The sequence below is a fragment of the Fonticula alba genome, assembly GCF_000388065.1.
Source record: "Fonticula alba strain ATCC 38817 unplaced genomic scaffold supercont2.4, whole genome shotgun sequence".
Classification (NCBI taxonomy): Eukaryota; order Rotosphaerida; family Fonticulaceae; genus Fonticula; species Fonticula alba.
The window spans coordinates 1,416,576-1,433,646 of NW_009242974.1; the positions used below are offsets into that span (position 1 = coordinate 1,416,576).

General features: G+C 67.8%; 2 protein-coding genes and 7 non-coding genes across 9 annotated transcripts; 5 read left to right on the top strand and 4 right to left on the bottom strand.

Moving 5' to 3' along the window:
- Positions 1–1,080: 1,080 nt before the first annotated feature.
- On the bottom strand, positions 1,081–1,159 carry H696_02844. Its single transcript has one exon. It is a non-coding gene; the product is annotated as a tRNA-Leu (tRNA).
- Positions 1,160–2,363: 1,204 nt separating this feature from the next.
- Positions 2,364–2,437, top strand: H696_02845. The gene has a single exon. It is a non-coding gene; the product is annotated as a tRNA-Ile (tRNA).
- Positions 2,438–2,796: 359 nt separating this feature from the next.
- H696_02846 lies at positions 2,797–2,867 on the bottom strand. Its single transcript has one exon. It is a non-coding gene; the product is annotated as a tRNA-Gly (tRNA).
- Positions 2,868–4,557: 1,690 nt separating this feature from the next.
- H696_02847 lies at positions 4,558–4,630 on the top strand. Its single transcript has one exon. It is a non-coding gene; the product is annotated as a tRNA-Lys (tRNA).
- A 49-nt stretch (positions 4,631–4,679) lies between these two features.
- Positions 4,680–4,752, bottom strand: H696_02848. Its single transcript has one exon. It is a non-coding gene; the product is annotated as a tRNA-Glu (tRNA).
- A 133-nt stretch (positions 4,753–4,885) lies between these two features.
- On the top strand, positions 4,886–4,958 carry H696_02849. The gene has a single exon. It is a non-coding gene; the product is annotated as a tRNA-Ala (tRNA).
- A 275-nt stretch (positions 4,959–5,233) lies between these two features.
- Positions 5,234–7,885, top strand: H696_02850 (hypothetical protein; the record flags this gene model as incomplete). The annotated part of the gene is made up of 2 exons (XM_009496744.1): positions 5,234–5,507; positions 7,821–7,885. The coding sequence occupies 2 exons, from the start codon at positions 5,234–5,236 to the stop codon at positions 7,883–7,885; spliced, it is 339 nt and encodes a 112-aa protein (XP_009495019.1).
- A 632-nt stretch (positions 7,886–8,517) lies between these two features.
- On the top strand, positions 8,518–16,233 carry H696_02851 (TKL protein kinase; the record flags this gene model as incomplete). The annotated part of the gene is made up of 9 exons (XM_009496745.1): positions 8,518–9,823; positions 9,984–14,111; positions 14,216–14,328; positions 14,483–14,495; positions 14,640–14,840; positions 14,976–15,033; positions 15,210–15,367; positions 15,507–15,836; positions 15,981–16,233. 9 exons carry the CDS (start codon positions 8,518–8,520, stop codon positions 16,160–16,162), a joined length of 6,489 nt encoding a protein of 2,162 aa, XP_009495020.1. The 3' UTR covers positions 16,163–16,233.
- Positions 16,234–16,744: 511 nt separating this feature from the next.
- H696_02852 lies at positions 16,745–16,816 on the bottom strand. The gene has a single exon. It is a non-coding gene; the product is annotated as a tRNA-Thr (tRNA).
- Positions 16,817–17,071: the final 255 nt, after the last annotated feature.

Genomic DNA, 17,071 nt, shown 5'->3' on the forward strand with positions numbered 1-17,071 from the left:
GGGGGAAAGGCAGCCAGGGGGCGGGGGCATTTTCCAGTTGGGAGAAGGGACAACGGAGGAAAAGGGGGGAGGGGGGGGAAGCTGGATGAGAGGAGGCACAGGTGTGTCAAGCGCGCAGGAGAGGGAAGAGTTGGCCCCCGAGGAGAAGTTGCGGCGCGGCGAGAGCGGGAGGCGAGGAGCAGGGGGAGAGGGGTCTCAGGTGTGTACTGATTCGCTGGCACACCCCTTCCACGAGAATGTGCCAGCGCGCGCGCGCGAGCACAGACGGGCGGGCATGAAAAAAAGAGGAAGAAAAAAGCACCCAACCAACCGTTCGCCTCCTGGGAAGCGCGCGCGGAGGGCCGAGCACCCCCCGGCCCCCGGGGCGCGAGGGCTAGAAAAGAAAAAGAAAAAACAGGCCACGCCATCGGCGACCTGTACCCAGAGGGGGGGGGGGGGGCACCGGGCCGGTCCGGAACACCGCGCGAGCATGCCCGGGTGCAATCAGAGGGCGGCCCCTGCAAACGAGAGCGCGGCCCAACCCCGCCCTGCCTCGGGGCCCGGTCCCCATGGCCCCTGCGCCGGGAGCCGGCACGGTTGCCACAGGCGGGGCCGTCTGGGCTCCTCCGGGTGGCGTTGCCCCCCTCGCCGGCGTGCCCCCCTCCCTCCCTCCCCCCCCCGACCGACGGATGCGGCGTGAAAGTGCGTGGCCGATCGGGAACCGGCGAGCGTGTGCCATCGAACGAGGATTCACGTGTGAGTGTCACTAGACCCACGCGATGCACATGATGGCACCGGGGAATGCTCCCCGAAGGGCGCCCACGGCTCAGTTAAATCCGAGCATTGGGGCACAAATGTGAGAACAGCCAGACAGCGTATGGGCCAAAATCTACCATTTAAATAAATCCTGCATGTTGGCCAGACCGCGGATCAAAAGTCTCACTTCCTCCCTGCTGCCGCTGCCGGTGGCCTCTGTGTTTCCAACGGCGAGATGCCCCGCGCTGCCATGTGTGCCGGGCCTGTTTTTCGCGGGGGGGATTTCTGCGCCGCGGTCGGCGGGCGCCGCATGGCGCGCCCTCGAGTGGCGGACGCCAAAAAGTATGATTGGAGTGGGACTCGAACCCACGCGGTTTCCCACCAGTGCCTTAAACTGGCGCCTTAACCACTCGGCCATCCAACCTCAAGATACATGGCAGGCTGACGGCGGCGCTGATATTGTGCGCGCCGGATGCCATGCCGGGCGGGCCGCTCGGAGTTTGCGCCGCCTGCCTCTGCCTCACCTACCCCGCCTCCTTGTGCCCCGCCCGCCTCTGGTGCCGTCTCGGCGCCACACGAGGTCGCCCTTGCTCACTTGGCCATAATATATCATGCACCTAGGATCTCCGCCGCAAGGACGGAGAGGGGTGTGTGTGTGTGTGTGTGTGTGTGTGTGTGTGTGTCTGTGTGTTGATCGCCACCGAGGCCATGCCCAACAGCCGCCTGGGTGCGTCATCTTCTCCCGGGGCCTGCTGCTCCTTCCCAGGCCCCCCTAGAGAGGGATGCCGCTTTTCTGGGGTCCCACTCCCCGGGACTTTGGGGGATGGTGATTCCCCTGGAGAGGACTGTGGCTTCGTGTGGGCCTGTGTGTCACTGCCCGCCGATCGCCGACCTGCCTCTTTCCCTTTGGAAGCTGTTGCTTTTGCCCAGCCGGCGGCCCTCTGGGGGTGGAGGACCCCGGGTCATCCCCAGGCCCCCTCGTCCATGGCCTTGGGTTAGAGGTCCGGACCGAGGCGCTTCGGGCATTTCGTGGGCCTCGCGGCGGCCGGCCTTCCGGCCACGACCCTCTCTCCGCTCGGACTGGAGGCCGCCCGGGATGGGCAGGGTGGCATGTTCGCCTTCTCGGGCGCCGTCCTGCATGGCCCCACAGGCTGGAGGGGTGTGCCCTGCGCGCAGGGCGACCACTCGCGACCCGAGGACCGCAGAGGGGGGCATGCCGGATGGCGCGAAGCAAGATTGGACGCCCTCTTTGCTGGCACCCGCCCAGGGCCGGGCCCTTCGGCGGCGGCCCTTTCCCCGCCATCGGTCCCACCGGGCGAGGCTGGCCACAGATGCCTGAGTGCAGAGAGAATGTCCCCACCTTCATATGTTTGGCCTTCAGGGCCGAGGGAAGGCCGCGAACGACAGGCGTGCCCCGCCTGCTAGGGGGGGGGGGCACCCAGTTGAATCCCGCTGCGGGCTCGGGATTGGCAGGGGCTCGGCGCTGTTGGCTGTGGCAAAGTCCCCTTTTGATGCCCTGAGTGCCGGACCCGAAGCTTACGCCGGTTGTCGCTTCGCCAGGCCCGATGGTCTCCCGGGCAAAGGGCAGCTTCTTCGTCAAATAGCCCGAATGGGCGGCCCTACGTCAAGGCCCCATAGCTCAGTTGGTTAGAGCGTCGTGCTAATAACGCGAAGGTCGTCAGTTCGATCCTGGCTGGGGCCATTCCTTTTGAGCGTTTTGCCTGTCCTGGCTGCCGTGTTGTCTTGCGGGGAGGGGGCGGGCGGCGTCCCTCTGCGGGAGATTTGGCCGGTGTGATGGGGCGCCTTTTTTTCGGCAGGAGGAGGGGAGACGGGGGCCCGGCACGCGCGTCAGGAGGGCAATCCCGCGGCGTGTCTCGCTGGTTGACACAAGATGTCCCGCCGCCGCCGCCGCCGCCGCCGCCGGGGCCGGCTCTCGGGCGGCCTTCTGCCAAACGGCCCGCCTCGCGCCCTGTCGTCGCCTGGCCAGGCCGCGGGTGATTATTGATGGAAAAAAATACGGCCGGATGGACCCAGGGGGAAGGCCAAAAAGAACGGAGAGTGTGCGTCGACCGGGAATCGAACCCGGGTCTACCGCGTGGCAGGCGGCAATTCTACCACTAAACCATCGACGCTGTACACTCCTCGTCCGGAGGCCGCGCGCCTACATGTTGTGCCTTGCCTTCGTTGTTGGACCATCGCGCTGGCGAGACCCGCCAAGCCGGCCTGCTCCCGGGGGAGGGGGCAACTCGCCCGAGGCCGCCGCGAGTTGGACACCCTCGGCGGGATGCCCAGGCGGGCATGCCCCAAGGGCCGGACGCCGGGGCGGGCGCCGCACCCCAGCATCTCCCCTCAGCGGAGCCGTGCTGCGACGCTGCTGCGGGTCGTGGGCGGTTGAGGGGTTGTTGCGCCAACATGGAGGCCACCAGCGGGCGTGGCTCGCGTGGGGCAGTTCGCTCGACGTTTGCCCGCGACAGGGGAGGGGACGCCCCCTGACAGTGCCGCTTGAGCGGGCGGTGGCCCGCCGGGTGGGGCGGAAACAGGGTTCCTGCGTGTTCCGACCCCGAGCCGTCTTTCGGTGGTGGAAGGGCCGTGTGGCTTCCTTGCGGCCGGTTTCAAGGTGCAGTGATTTCGACCGGGCCCCAGATGCGGGCTCCGGGCGCTGGCGTGCCATGGCCCCCGTCCGCGGCCCGGGGGATCGGAGATCTTTGGCGAAGGGGCGCCGAGCATCGTCCGGCGGGATGGCGAGCCTGCCCCTTTGGCGGGGGAGGGCAGCAGCCAGGAGGAGTCCCCGCTGTGCGGGGCATTTTGAGTGCTCCTTGTGCCGTGGTTTTCCTGGGGGCAGGTCCGTCCCGGAGGCCACCAAGAGGACGAGCTGCTTCGCCGACAGGGCAGGCCGCTTGCCCGTGGGCGCGCACTCCGAAGGCCCGACCCATCCGGCGAGGGGATTCGCTTGGTCGCAGGGTCGAGCCGGCTGCCATTTCTGGCTCTACTGGCTGCCGGCACCGGGAGAGCGGGCTCGGTGTGCCGGGCCCCCTGGCCATTGGGGCCAGTGGGTGCCGGGTGGAGGGTGTGCCAGATTGACACTTGGCGCCGAGAGAATGGACGACGGCCGGACGGGGCACAGGGGAAAGAGGGTCCTTTGCCAGGAAGTGAAAGGCCTTGCACATTCCGAAGGGGAGGGGCCCGGGCCGGAGGAAGGGCAGCGAGCTGGGCCTAATGCCTGCAAAAGGGCCGCGCGGCGTCCTGTGCCATACAGGCCGCCATGTAGCCCCGGACCTGTGCCGGCGGGGAAATCGACATCCGTCGACATCCATCGGCGGCGCGAAGTGGCCCCCGGAAAAGACCCCCACACAAATACCATAGCCAGTGGCCCGGAATTCCGCGGCGTCCCAATGTGCGGACGCGCCTCCGGCGCAAGGAACACCCATGCCATGGGCTTGTCCGTGCAGGGAGCCGGGGACAGGCGCGTGGGCCGCCCACGCGCCGGGTGTCCGTGCGAGATCCAGACATGCCCGGGGCCCGGGGGACCGGGGAGCCGCCCCCACAGGGCGTGGCATCAGGGGCCGGAGGAGCAAAGGGTGGGCTGGGTTCTCCGCTGCGATGGGCAGAGGCACCTGCCGGGCGTGGCGGGTCTTGTGGGTGTGGACTCCGCGAGGAGGGGGCGCCCTCGCGGTCGGCCATGCAGACGGGAAAGTGGCTCGGGGAACACGCAACATCGTCCGGGCGGATGGCCCCCGCGGCGGCTGCCCGGCCCGGAGGCCCGCCCAGGCGGGACGGAGAAGCCCGACAACAAAAGAGCGAGATCCCCGCACGAGTACGCAAGCCTGTTTAGCTCAGTTGGTAGAGCATGGGACTCTTAATCCCAGGGTCGTGGGTTCGAGCCCCACAGTGGGCTTCTCTTTTGGTTGTCGTCGGCAAATGTGACACGGGGTGCAAAAAAGTAATTCCCATACCGGGACTCGAACCCGGGTCTCGTGGGTGAGAGCCACGTATCCTAACCACCTAGACTATATGGGAGTCTTCGAAGGTGACCCACCGTATGTCCGTCATGTTTTTGTCGGTTGGCGGCCTTGTGCAGCGTGCCGCCCCTCGGCCGGGTGGCAGGGGCAAAATATCATATTTCCCTGTGGCCGGGAGGCTCGATGTATTCGGGGGCGTAGCTCAAATGGTAGAGCGGCCGCTTAGCATGCGGCAGGCAGGGGGATCGATACCCTCCGCCTCCATGTACCTCTTTTGTTGGCCGCGACGACGGGCTTTATTTCGACTCCTGCCGTGCCGGGGGAGCGGGGGGGCGGGCCCGGGCCGGCGCACGGTGCAGGGGAGGGAGGAGCTGGACCGATCTCCTCCAGAGTCAGTGGGCCGGGCGCACGCGGTGTGTCTTTTTGCGTGGCTGAGCACGGCATCCCCCGCCGAGGGAGATGGCACTCGAGCACTCCACTTGCCAGCGTGTGCGGGCGTGCGGCTCGGCCCCCTCCCCCCCCCGATAGGGTGGCCAGTTATGGCCCGAGTGGCGCAGTCCCAGGGGCGGCGTCGAGCCCTCATTCTCGCCGACCGGCACCTGCCCCTGGCCGGGCTCGAGCACGTCCTCCTGTGGCCGCTGGTCGGGCACCACCGCACTCGCTCTTCCGATGCCCGGCCACGGCACCGGCCGACCGAGACTGGCCCGACCACGCCGGAGGCACGGTACCCGGTGAAACGTGCCGCCCCACCGAGCACGACAGACTGGGACATGTGGGAGTGCACGGGCATCATGTCGTCCGGAGACTATTCTCGTGCTCATCATCCCGGAACACAGCCGAGAAGGGAGGCACAGCACGAGGCACCCGAAGGAATGGGCATGACCCGTCGACAATTGGCCGACCGACACCCCCCCACACACAAGCCAACCCAGACCCAGGGCGATGTCCCAGTGGTGGCTGACAGTGGTCGATCGATCTATTTCGGTGCATTGTCCATGTGGGGGTGTGGGTGCAGCGACCCAGGAACACCGGCACGTTGCCGCCCGCTGTGGCATGCCCGATCTTTTGATGCTGCTCTCATTGGGACTGCCCTCGTTCAGCTGGGGGGGAAAAAAAAACACACCCACACGCACATCGAATGCATCCTGCCTGCCGGGCATTCCCCGGAGACGCCTCGCCGCCGGAAGGTCTGTCGCGGTGAGGCCGAGTGATTTTGCCCCTCCCCCCCCCTGGGCACCGTTCAAGCTCACACCCGCCGCCCCGATCCCCGACGAGCGCCCGCTGACCATGATGGCCGGATCACGACGACTCGAGAGGAATCATGTGGACGACATAGTTGGGACCCATTCGTCGGGAGCAGATCGCGTTGCGCCCACGATCCCTCGCTGGCCGGCTGCCCGTGTCTAGCCCGGGCGCTCTCGCGCCCTGTGTGTCTCTCCCGCGCCATCTCGGGGCGGGGGATTCGCAATGTGAAAAGACCTCTTTCTCTCTCTCTCTCGTCCGGCTCCGCCGTCCAGTCCGCATGGGGGGGGGTGGGGGTAAAAACAGAAAAACAACCGCGGTCGACCGGGGGGGGGGGGGGGGGGGCGAGCGGCACCTCCCCCCGGCGATGGTGCCTGTGGTGTGCTCGGGGCCGGATTGTCCGGCATCTCCCCGGACAACCGGGTCCCAAGCTTGTCGCCCTGCTGGGTGGCAATTAGTTCCTCTGCCTGGCTGGTCTCCCGAGGCCTGCGCAACTTCCCCGGCGGAGGTTGGCGTGGGCGCCTTTTCCCGGTTTGCCTGTGATGCAGTGCGGCGCAGTGTGGCCGGCGCCGGCGCGGGACCGCGTGGAGGGGCTGAGGAAAGGCGAACATGCGTCCCGGCGCATGGGCCTGATTGTGATGAACTTCGTCTGGTTCTCATCTCGCTGCTAGCAACGTGCGTCGGGCCTGGGCGTCGGCCGGCCTCCCATCCCGGGGACCATGCGTGCTTGAGGGTAAGTTGGTGGGGATCTGCATTGGCATTTTTCCATCCTCCCCGCTTCGGCGCCCGGGCCGTGAAACGAACCCCCCGAGCGCGACCACGCCGCGAGGAGCCGCCTCCCCAGGCTCGATATTGTGCTCAAAACAGTGCCGGCCTGTCTTCGGGCGGCCGCATGTGGCGGACCACTTCGGCCACGGCAGCCGCCTTCAAGGCCCGACATGCTCGGCCCCAGCCTGGCAGGGCATGTCGCCGGTGGGGTTTTTTTTCTTTCCGGGCCCACCCCCCCGATGGCCGAGGCCCAAAAAAAAAAAAAAATCCCCCACCATCCATGTATTTGCTTCCTGGTGCCCGCGCGCAGGGTCATCGGGCCCCGGGGAGCTGCACGCCTGCTGACCTGCAGCCTCGGGCCCGGGTCTTGGAGAGGGAGGGGTCGCAAGCTCGGGTCCGCCTGGCGCAAGGACTCTCCGAGGGTCCGGCGCTTTTGGCCCTTGGCCGGGATGGGGCGTGCCCATTGGTCGGGCGGCGGGGGTCGCCGCGGGCGAGGCCCGACACTTGCCGACGTCCGGAGCGTGGGGCGGCCCCCCGGCCATTCCGAAAGGGCACGGGCAGGCGGCTGCGTCCGGCCGCCCAGGGAGGGGACATCCCGACCCCGACACCCGCATGGGAAAGACGACGGCGGAAATCGGCTGAGCGACTGGCGCGATCTTCCCCGGGCGCCTGTTGCTGCCCTGGTGGCGATCCCGACTCGTTGAATGGTGTCGCTGGCAGTGGCGGCCCTCTTCGCGAAGAGGCCGCCCTTCCCTGCCGCCTCCCGGTGTACGCCTTTGCCGCCCGTGGCCGGGGGGCGTCCCTCAGGGTGGGAAATGACATGCTCGCGAGCGAGGCGAGCACGCCCTCCTGGCCCGCAGGCCCAAAGGGTTGCCATGGGGCATCTGGCCCTCTCGTAACGGTCCTGCCCGGACCACAGCCGCCAGGAACTCGTCCCTCGGGCGGCGGGCACGGGTTGGGACAGTGTGTGTGTGTGTGCGGGTGAGACTGTCCCATCCTTTCCCGGACGGGGTCCATGTCGTGTGTCCCCTCCTCCTTCCCCCCCTGTGAGGGGAGGGCTTGAGCGGTGTTGGCCTCCACGCCGCCGCTTGTCCTGGTGCTATATCGCTCCTGCAGCCTGCGGCTCGAAGATCCTGACCTCGGATCTGGCCAATGGTCTGCCAAACGAGACATCCAGCTGAAGGATCTCCCGCCAGTGGGTCACATCGCGTGACAGTCTCGCGCTTCGCGTCTGCTTGTCGAAACACCCCCTCGGCCTTGCCCCCTCTCGCTGCTTGAGGGTCTTTGATGGTTACCTCGCCCCTCGAAGTCTCAGTGTGGCTCCATGTGTGTGTGTGTGTGTGTACCCGTGTACGACGGGCGCCTGAGCCCTCCCTTGCTCCAGGGAATGGTTCCTCTTTTGCTTCCCAGGGGCAGTAGTCTTGGGCCGCGAGCCGGGGAGCGTGCTCCCGGTGGCCCCGCCAGAGGGGAGGAGGCGCTTCGAGCCGGTGTGGGAGGCGCGCAACGCCCAAGTCTGCCAGGAGGGCCATCCCTGTTCGGTCTCATGCAAGATGCTGGCGATCCGCTTGAAAGGACCACAAGGTGTGGCCGGGCCTGGTCCAGTCCATCACCTCTGCCCCCCCCCCCCGCCCCGGCGCCTCCCTCGTCTGTCCTTCTGAGCGTCTTTTTTGTCTCGCCCCAGCCGTCCGGCCCTCTTTCGCTGGCTCTTCCATAGACACACACACACACACACCGGCCGCCCCCTCCGACGGAGACCACCGGCCGACGCCCTGAACGCTGGTGCTGCCCCAGAAAGCCGACGGCCGGTGCCAGGATGTTGTCGGTGCTGCCGGTGCTGCTACTTCTGTCGGCCCTGGGCGGCTTGCTTCCAAGGGCCGCCGCGCAAGAGCGGGTCTTCCTCCACCAAGCCCCCTACTCCGTCCATGATGCGAGCCTGGAAAGTGTCTTCTACACCCCGCTGGATGCCCCCTCGATGACCGGAGTCCGGACAACTGAGCTCCGGTGGGACTTTTACAAGCAGGGCAGCTCCTCGGCCTGGGAGGCCGACAACCGATGGGGAAGACTGTTTTCCCTGGCCTCGGTCTCGCACTCGGCATACTGTCCCCGCCTGGCGGCAAGCTGCAATACCCCGGTCCTGGTTATCCCCTCGGAAACGCAATTCCCCGTCCTCATCCAGCACACCCAAACGTGGGCTGCCTTCTTCCAATCGAGCTCGGTCAGCAATTTCCCCAGCCCCCCGGCCGAAGTCCTGGCGGCAATCGGGATTGCAACGAAAAAGGCCTTCATCCTGGGTGCTCGTGTGCAGGCTGGCGGTGTACGCACGGTCTTCCTGTCGCGCTTGGAAGACACCAGCCTCAGCAGCATCCCGCTGAGCAATGCGCCCGCGCCGACGAGCGAGCCGGTGCTCGGGGTTCCGGGCCCGGGAAGGGTGTTCTATCTGCTCTGGGCCCAGCAGGCATATCGCGTGCTTGTGACATCCGACTCCAGTGCCAGCATTTCGTCGGCCTCCCCGGTCGGGGCCTTTGTCCAGGCATTTGCCACCCGGCTGGTGACGTCGGCCAGCGACTGCCCGGATGCCGCGGACCTGGTGGTCATCGACCCGAACGGCGGGATTCGGATGATGCCCTGTCACGGGGGCTCGGCACCGGCGGCCGCCACACTCGCCACTGACATTCCCCCGGGCACGCCTTTGGAGGGGCGCTTTCTCATGCCGCTGGCCACCACCACCGGAGACTTGGTGCCCTACTTCTACTATGCCGCCCCCGCCGGGGGGGCCCTCTGGCGGGTGGATGTCCACCCGGTGGCCGGGGCAACCTGGCGCCCGGTGACCTTGCCTCCTGGCGTCCCCGGCACCCAGGGCATGGAGATGATCCGTCTCCGCAGCGGGGTCCTACCCTCGGGGCAATGGGCCCTGGTGGATGCCGACCGCCAGGCTCTCTTTGATTCCGAGACCTTTGGCTGCCACAGTGATCCCAGCATCATGTGCGACAGCCCGACCGGGACCTCGGCCTCGACGCGTGCCTGGCGCTGTGCCGACGACCGCGCCGAGTCGCCGGCCGTATCGCCGGATCAGATGTGCGCCGGCTGCCCGGCCGGCTGGTACCTGGACCGGCCGTCCGGTATGTACCCCTCGAGGGATCCGCCCGGAAGCATGCCCCCGCATCCTGCTTGCCTTTCTTCGCGACTGACCACCGGCCGCCGTGCCTCGGACATCCCCCTGCCCGGTGAAAAAAAAAACACCCCCCTCCCCATGCCTCGGCGCGCTCCTGGGGCCGATAGGCGAGGCGCCCTTCGCCAGTCCGGGCCACACTTGTCGGAAGTGCCTGGCCGCCAACTGCCTCACATGCAATGCCCTCCACTGCCTGGTTTGCCAAAGTGGCTACATGCCGCAGCCGGACCCCATCAGCGACCGGGTCATCTGCGTGACAGCCTGCTCGCCAGGCTACCAGGCTGTGGCTGGCGTGTGCCAGCCCCAGGAGAAGCCCCTGCCGACCATGGCTCTGGCCCAGCCGCAGCCGGAGCTGGTGGCCGGTTTGCCGACCGGAGCCCAAGTGACGGCCATCGGCGAGACGAGCCTGTCGCTCGATTCGGCCGGGGCCCCGATCGCCCCGTCGGCCGGGGCCCCCCCGGGGCATGCGGCCAACCTGCTGGTGTTTGTCCGCGCCAATGCCACCCGCCGGGTGTACCTCATGCCCAAGAGCCACATTGGCCAGTCCAACAACCCGCCCCTGCTGGAGGTGGCGCCCCTTCCCTGGACCCTGACCAAGCAGGTTGTCTCGTTCATGGAAATGGGCCCCTTTGTCGGCAGCTCGAAGGTGACTTTCGGGCATGTCTTCTGCTTCGGAGACGGGACTGCCGGCATCTTTTGGACCTCCTGCCCGGGGAGTCCTCCGACGGGGCCGTGCACGGCCCCCACGCAGATGCCCAACTTCCGCGAGGGCTGCCGGCGCCTCTGGAGCTTGGGCCCGAGGCGGATCGCCCGCGAGCTGGACGACCAAGCCATTGACATCTATACGGCCGATCTGACGGGCGACGAAATCAACACGATCCACATCGCCGGGCTGGCCCATGTGGTCCATTTGGCGGATCCCCCGGCCGGCGGGCCCCCGGCGGCTCGGTCGCACCTGGACACCTGGCTCCTGGCGTCCGGCCATGCCTGGCCGGCCACCGCACTGCCGGTGGGCTATCTGACGGATGCCGCCCTGAGCAAGCCCCTGCACGGGCGGCTCCTGGCCGGGATGCCGAACGAGAGGGAGCTCCTGCCGATCATGATGCCGCTGTTTCCCGACGCACCGGGCACGGTGCCGGAATTGGTGCTCATCCACTGGCCGAATGACATCTGGACGGTCCGGCGCGTGCCGGGGGATGTGGTCCCCTCCGGCCGGTCGGTGGGGCTGGCCCCGGCCGAGCAGGCCCTCGGGCAGCTCCCCGCGTCGCTGGGCTCCGTGTCGGAATCCGCCGGCCGCGTGCGCTTCCAGGCATTGGACCTTTCGGCGGCCATGGGCTGGGAATATCCCAGCGCACTGCTGCTCCTGGCGAGGGAGTTCCTCGGCGTGGCGCTCTTCCGGTGCTCGGCACCCACCGGCCCATGTGCCTTCCTGCCGGCGCACTTCACGTCCCTGCCGGCCCCCCTGCCAGGCAGCACGGGCCTGTGGCTGGCGGCCGTGAATTACATCCCGCCCGGACTTGCCGGCGGGGCCACACTCCGGCCCCCCTCCGGTCGGCGGGAGTATGCTGTCCAGCAGAATGCACCCGCATCCCTGGATGTGCTGCTGTTTGCCGAGGATGTCGGCCTGACGCGCGCCGCCCTCGCGGTCGAGTGCCCGGCCGGGACCTTCCCCCCGGCATGCGATCCGTGTGATGGGCTTTGCCGGGAGTGCTCCGGGCCCGGCCGTGGCAATTGCACCGCATGTCGCACTTGGCTGGCCAGCCAGCCGGGGGTCTGCCTGGACGACTGCCCGGAGGGCCTGAAGTCGAGCCCCACCGGCGAGTGCACCTGCCAGGATGCCTGTCTGGAGTGCGGCCTGGCCGGCCAAACGGCCGGGCCATTTGTCTGCACGAAGTGCATGCCGCAGATGGCCTTGGTCGAGGGGTCGAACGGGCTGAAGGCCTGCGAGCCCTGCCACGACACCTGTGCCGAGTGCATGGTCCCGAGGGATTCCGCTGCGTGCGTGGCGTGCAGCACGCCGCGCTTCCTGCACCAAGGGCTCTGCTTGGAAGCCTGTCCGGGTGGGACGTGGCCGGATGGAGTCGATCGCCAATGCCGAAGCTGCCCGGCCGGTTGTACCGCCTGCTCCGGGGCCGATGCCTGCTCTGCCTGTGTCCCGCGGTTCTTCCTCGCTGGCTCGATGTGCGCCGAGTGCGATGCTTCCTGCGCGTCGTGCCAAGATGGCAGCAGCTGCTTGGACTGCCGGCCGGGGATGGTTTTCCTCCGGTCCGATCCCGGCATGGCCTCGCTGTGCGGCACTGCCTGCGCCGTGGGCGAGTATGCTGGCGCCGACCGGTGCACCCCCTGTGCCGAGGCATGTGCCCTGTGTGCCGGGCCCGGGCCGGCGGCTTGCCAGGTGTGTGCCACCGGGTACCGGTGGGCCGAGGCGGCGCCGGCCGGCAATCGCCCCGGCACCTGTGTCGAATGCCCGCTCGGCTGTGCTTCCTGCACCCGGGCGGACGTGTGCATGGCCTGCATGGAGCCCCTGCTGCTGACGAGCGAGGGTACATGCACGAGCACATGCCCGGCTGGCAGCCACTCCAACGGCGAATCGTGCCAGCCATGCGACGTGTCCTGTGTCGAGTGCGTCGGGCCGGGTGCCGAGCACTGCACCCTCTGCGAGGAGGGGCTGGAATTCCAGGCAGCCAGCGGGCCGGGGGGCTTTTGCGTGTCCCCCTGCCCGGAGGGCCAGTATCGCGAGGCCGCCGGCGCGGCGTGCGTCCCCTGCCACGAGGCGTGTGCCACGTGCAACGGCCCGACCGACCGGGACTGCTGGCGCTGCAACAGCGGCCTGCTGCAGGCCGGCGAGTGTGTGCAGGCATGCGCCAGCACACACGTGGCCGAGGGCAACCAGTGCAAGGCCTGCCACAAATCCTGCCGCTCCTGCACCGGGGTCCTGTCGACCGACTGCCTGGAGTGCAGTGCCGACATGCTGGCCCTTCTTTCGGGGCCCTCCCAGCGGCTGAGTTGCGTCACCGAATGCGGCCTGGGCTCCAAGCGGCTGGATGACACCTGTACCCAGTGCGAGGGCGAGTGTGCCGCCTGCCCGGAATCGGTGGACACATGCACCACCTGCAAGCATGGCTGGAAGCTGTTCCGGGCCGGCTGTGTCGGTACATGTCCGGCCGAGTCCGCCGACCAGGGCAACGTGTGCTCCACTTGCCACGCTTCCTGTGGCACCTGCTACGGGCCGAACCCGGGGAATTGCACCTCCTGCCCGGGGGCCTTGCCGCTGCTGCACGAAAACCACTGCTACGACAGGTGCCCGGGTGGCACCTTCCAGGCGGGCCAGGAGTGCCAGCCCTGCGGCGCCAACTGTGCCGCCTGCTCCGGGCCGCAGATCGACGATTGTACCGGCTGCCCGGTGGGCCGGGTGCTGAAGGATGGCATGTGCCTCGCGGCCTGCCCGACCGGGTGGTATGACCATGAGTCGGAATGCGCTCGCTGCCTGCCAGCATGCCACACATGCGACCGGGCCGAGGGATGCACCGGCTGCCGGCCGGGGGAGGCCTTCCTCGGGCCGAGTGGCCTCTGTGAGCCCGGCTGCCCGGAGGGGTGGCTGGCATGTTCGATGGACGCCCAGTGCCGGCCCTGCCCCCCGGGCTGTGCCACATGTGCCTCGGCGAAGGCCGACTGCGCGGCCGAGTGCCAGTCCTGCGAGCAGGGGCTCTTCCTGTCGGCCGGTCGGTGCTTGGAGGCCTGCCCGCCGGGGGAGTTCCTCCACCCGGAGGCCAATGCCTGCCAGGCGTGCACCGGCAAGTGCAAGACCTGCCACGGGGCGGCCGACATGTGCACCAGCTGCTCCGAGGGGTATTTGTCGGTCGAGACGGGCATCTGCCTCTCCCAGTGCCCGGGTGTGGGCTATGCCATGCTGGCCGGGCCGGACCCCGTGTGCCTGGCATGCCCGGATGGCTGCGAGCGGTGCACCGCCGACGAGTCGGACCCGGGGTCGGGCTGCACGATCGACCCGCACGGCTCGATCCACTGTCCGAGGGTGAAAACGTGCGACATCTGCCACTCGGGGCGCTTGCTTCTCCGGTCCTCGGAGTGTGTGCCCAAGTGCCCGGAGGCGGGCTACTTCCCGGACCACGAGGCACCTCGGCCCATGTGTGTGCCCTGCCATGCCCAGTGCTCCGGGTCCTGCTCGGGCCCGGGCGCCGATGGATGCACGGCCAGCCCGGGCATGCGCCGGAAGCTTGGTACGTCCGACTGCCCGAACATGCGGCCCGATTGCCTGCTAACTCGGTTCCGGTCCCTCCGGCTGGCGCGCGCCCATTCGACTGCTCGGATTCTATGTATCAAGCGATCGGCCTGGGCATCGGGCTTGGGGTTTTGCTCTTGCTCATCCTTTTGGCGGCCCTGCTCTTGCTGCTACTCCGGCTGCGGCGAGCCCGCCGGCCGTATGCCAAGCATGACGTGCGCCATTCATGGACCGCGAACAGGGCCGGCGGCTTGAGGGGGGGGGGGGGGGCGCGGGTATATGGAGTGCATGTTGGTCGATCGACCGTCTGCTTTTCTCCCGCGCTAACGCGTCTTGCCCCCGGGGGTGCATATTTCCACTGTGAGGCAGGATTATGATGAGGGTGCGCGCGCGCGGCAGCCATGCTTGGCGGAGCAGCTGACGCCTTCGGCGTCTGGCTGCCTGCCTTTCCCGCCCCGAAGTGCCTTGTCACTTGCTGCAAGTGGATGCTCCGCTAACCGCTCGCCCACCTTTCCCGCATGGCCAGATGGCACGGTGCTCAACACCATCGTGGAGCTCTCGCTGCCGGGGGTGATTTTGGTCCATCTCGAGGCCGACTTTCTGCCCCTCCCCGATGGGAACCTGGGAGTCGGCGGCCAGGCGCGGGTCTTTGCCGCACGAGCCATCGGGGCCGGGATCTCCGAGCGCCTTGGCTGCCCGGACACCGTGGCCATCAAGATCCTGAAGGGTGCGATGCGGTGGAGTGTGGGGGCGCAGGGGGGCCGATTGCCTTTCCCTTTGCATCTCATTCGCAGCCACCATCCTCATGCTGACCGAATCCACGCCACCCGCCGGCCATATGCCACCGATGCCTGATCGCCAGCCGACAAGATGACGCCGGTTATGAGGGCCCTTTTCCAGAGCGAAGTGGCTCTGATGTGGTGCGTCTTCCGGCGGAGCTCCTGCGCGGTGTCGGTCCTGGTCGCGGTCTTTTGCTCATGTCTGTCTGGTGGGGGGGGGGGTTGGGAACTCCCCTTTCGGGGAAGTGCTGTGCTCTTCTTTTCGGGCCCGACGGCCGGGCCGGCGCCCTTGGCTGACGGATGGCGCGGGTGCCCAGGCTTTTCCGTGATTGCCCGAACATCGTCCAATTGTATGGCTATTCGGAGGAGCCGCCGGCTCTGGTGATGGAACGCTTCGACACGGATCTGGCGACCATTCTCCATTCGGACTTGGAGCTGTCCCAGGAGACGGTGCTGCATTTGATCGAGCAATGGGGTACGCCCGGTCCCGGGGTGGGCCTTTCGCAAGGGGCTGTCTCGCACCCAGCGCTCTGACCCCCTCGCCATTGGTGTTTGTTTGCGCGTGTGCGCGTGCGCGTGTGTGTATCGGCGGTGCGGCGGCGGCCACCACACAGCATCCGGCCTGGAGATCATGCATGCGCAGGGGGTCGCCCATCGTGACCTCAAGCCGGGCAATGTCTTTGTCAAACAGGCCCCCGGCGGCGGATGGTATGCGGCGCTCGGGGACCTGGGCACCAGTCAAAGTCTCAGCCAGGACCGTTCGTCGGTGCTGGTCAACCAGGCGCCCGAGCTGAATGCCCTGACCGTGCGCTATGCCGCGCCGGAGGTCATGCTGGCCTTCGAGGGGTCGCGTGCCATCGAGAAGGAATACCTGCTGCCGGCCGACATCTACAGTGCGGCGATCATGCTCTGGGAGTGCCTCACGCGCAGCGTCCCCTGGAAAGGTGCGCCCACACGAATGCTCCCTGGTGGGGGGCGGTGGCAGCGCCTGTTGGCGGAACAGCCCGCAGACTGGTGTCTCTGACACATGTGTGCATGTTTGGTGGTGATGGTGCATGATCGTCCTCGGCCCGGGCCATGGCATTTAGGCTGTCCCTTCAAGCAGATTGCCTTGAACCTCCGGGTGGGAGATCGGCCCGCGGTGGATTTCTCCGGGCCCCTTGCCGATTTGGTCACCATGGCATGGGACACAAATCCCCACGCCCGGCCACTGGGATCCTCCTTCCGGCAGAAGGTGTCCATGGAGCTGTCGCTGCGTGCACACCTCTAGAGTCGCATGGCCGGGACAAGGTGCGGAGCTGTGCCTCTGTGTGTGTGGGTGTGTGCGCGCGCGCGCGCGCGCGTACGTATGTGCGAGCATCTCGAAGGGGGGACCCTTCGCCGGTGCGGGCGAGGTCCAGCACAACAACAGGTGTCCCGCATGTCGCCCGATTCGCGCCCCCCCCCCCCCCCCTTGTCTGCCCTTGGGGCCATGCGGCCCTGGCTCTGGGGGGGCGGGAAATACACTAGACTCTGATACTCTCCGCAAGTGACGCCGGCACGCCGGTCGGACGCCGAGAGGGGTGGCCCGACCCGCCTCGGGGCTGAGCAGGAGCCGCGTCGGCACTGCACCCGCGCCACCGCCCGGCCCCGGCTCCGCCCCTCCCCCGGAGCCAAGCGAGCAATCCTCCCACGCCCCGAGGCCCGGGGCACCGCATGCCTGGCAGGCAGCGGCAGATCTGGCGATGGGCAAAGAAAAAAAAGCTGGGCAGAATGCGCCCTGGAGCAGGTGGAGGATATGGCCCCCCCCCCCCCCCGCCCCCCGATCCGGACGGCCGGTCTCTTTTTCATGGGACCATGCCCAAAAGGAAAATGCTCATTGGGTGGATCGAACACCCGACCTCCAGTTTACTAGACTGGCGCTCTACCACTGAGCTAAACGAGCAGCGGTACTTCTGACCATGTGACTGGGGTTTTTATTTTGGCGCCCCCATGCGCCGGCTCCGAGTGCGCCCTCAATCCCCGGGGTGTCCGGGCACACTCGGGGGGGGGAGACTCGCCCAGCGCGGAGGGTTGTTCCCCCTCTGGCATGGTGTATTTGAGGGTGTGCTGGGTCTGGGGATCGGTCGAAAAAGGAAACGCACGGCCTTTTCGATCGGGCATTCTAGCAGCCACTGACAAAGGCAGCCCCCCCCGCCCC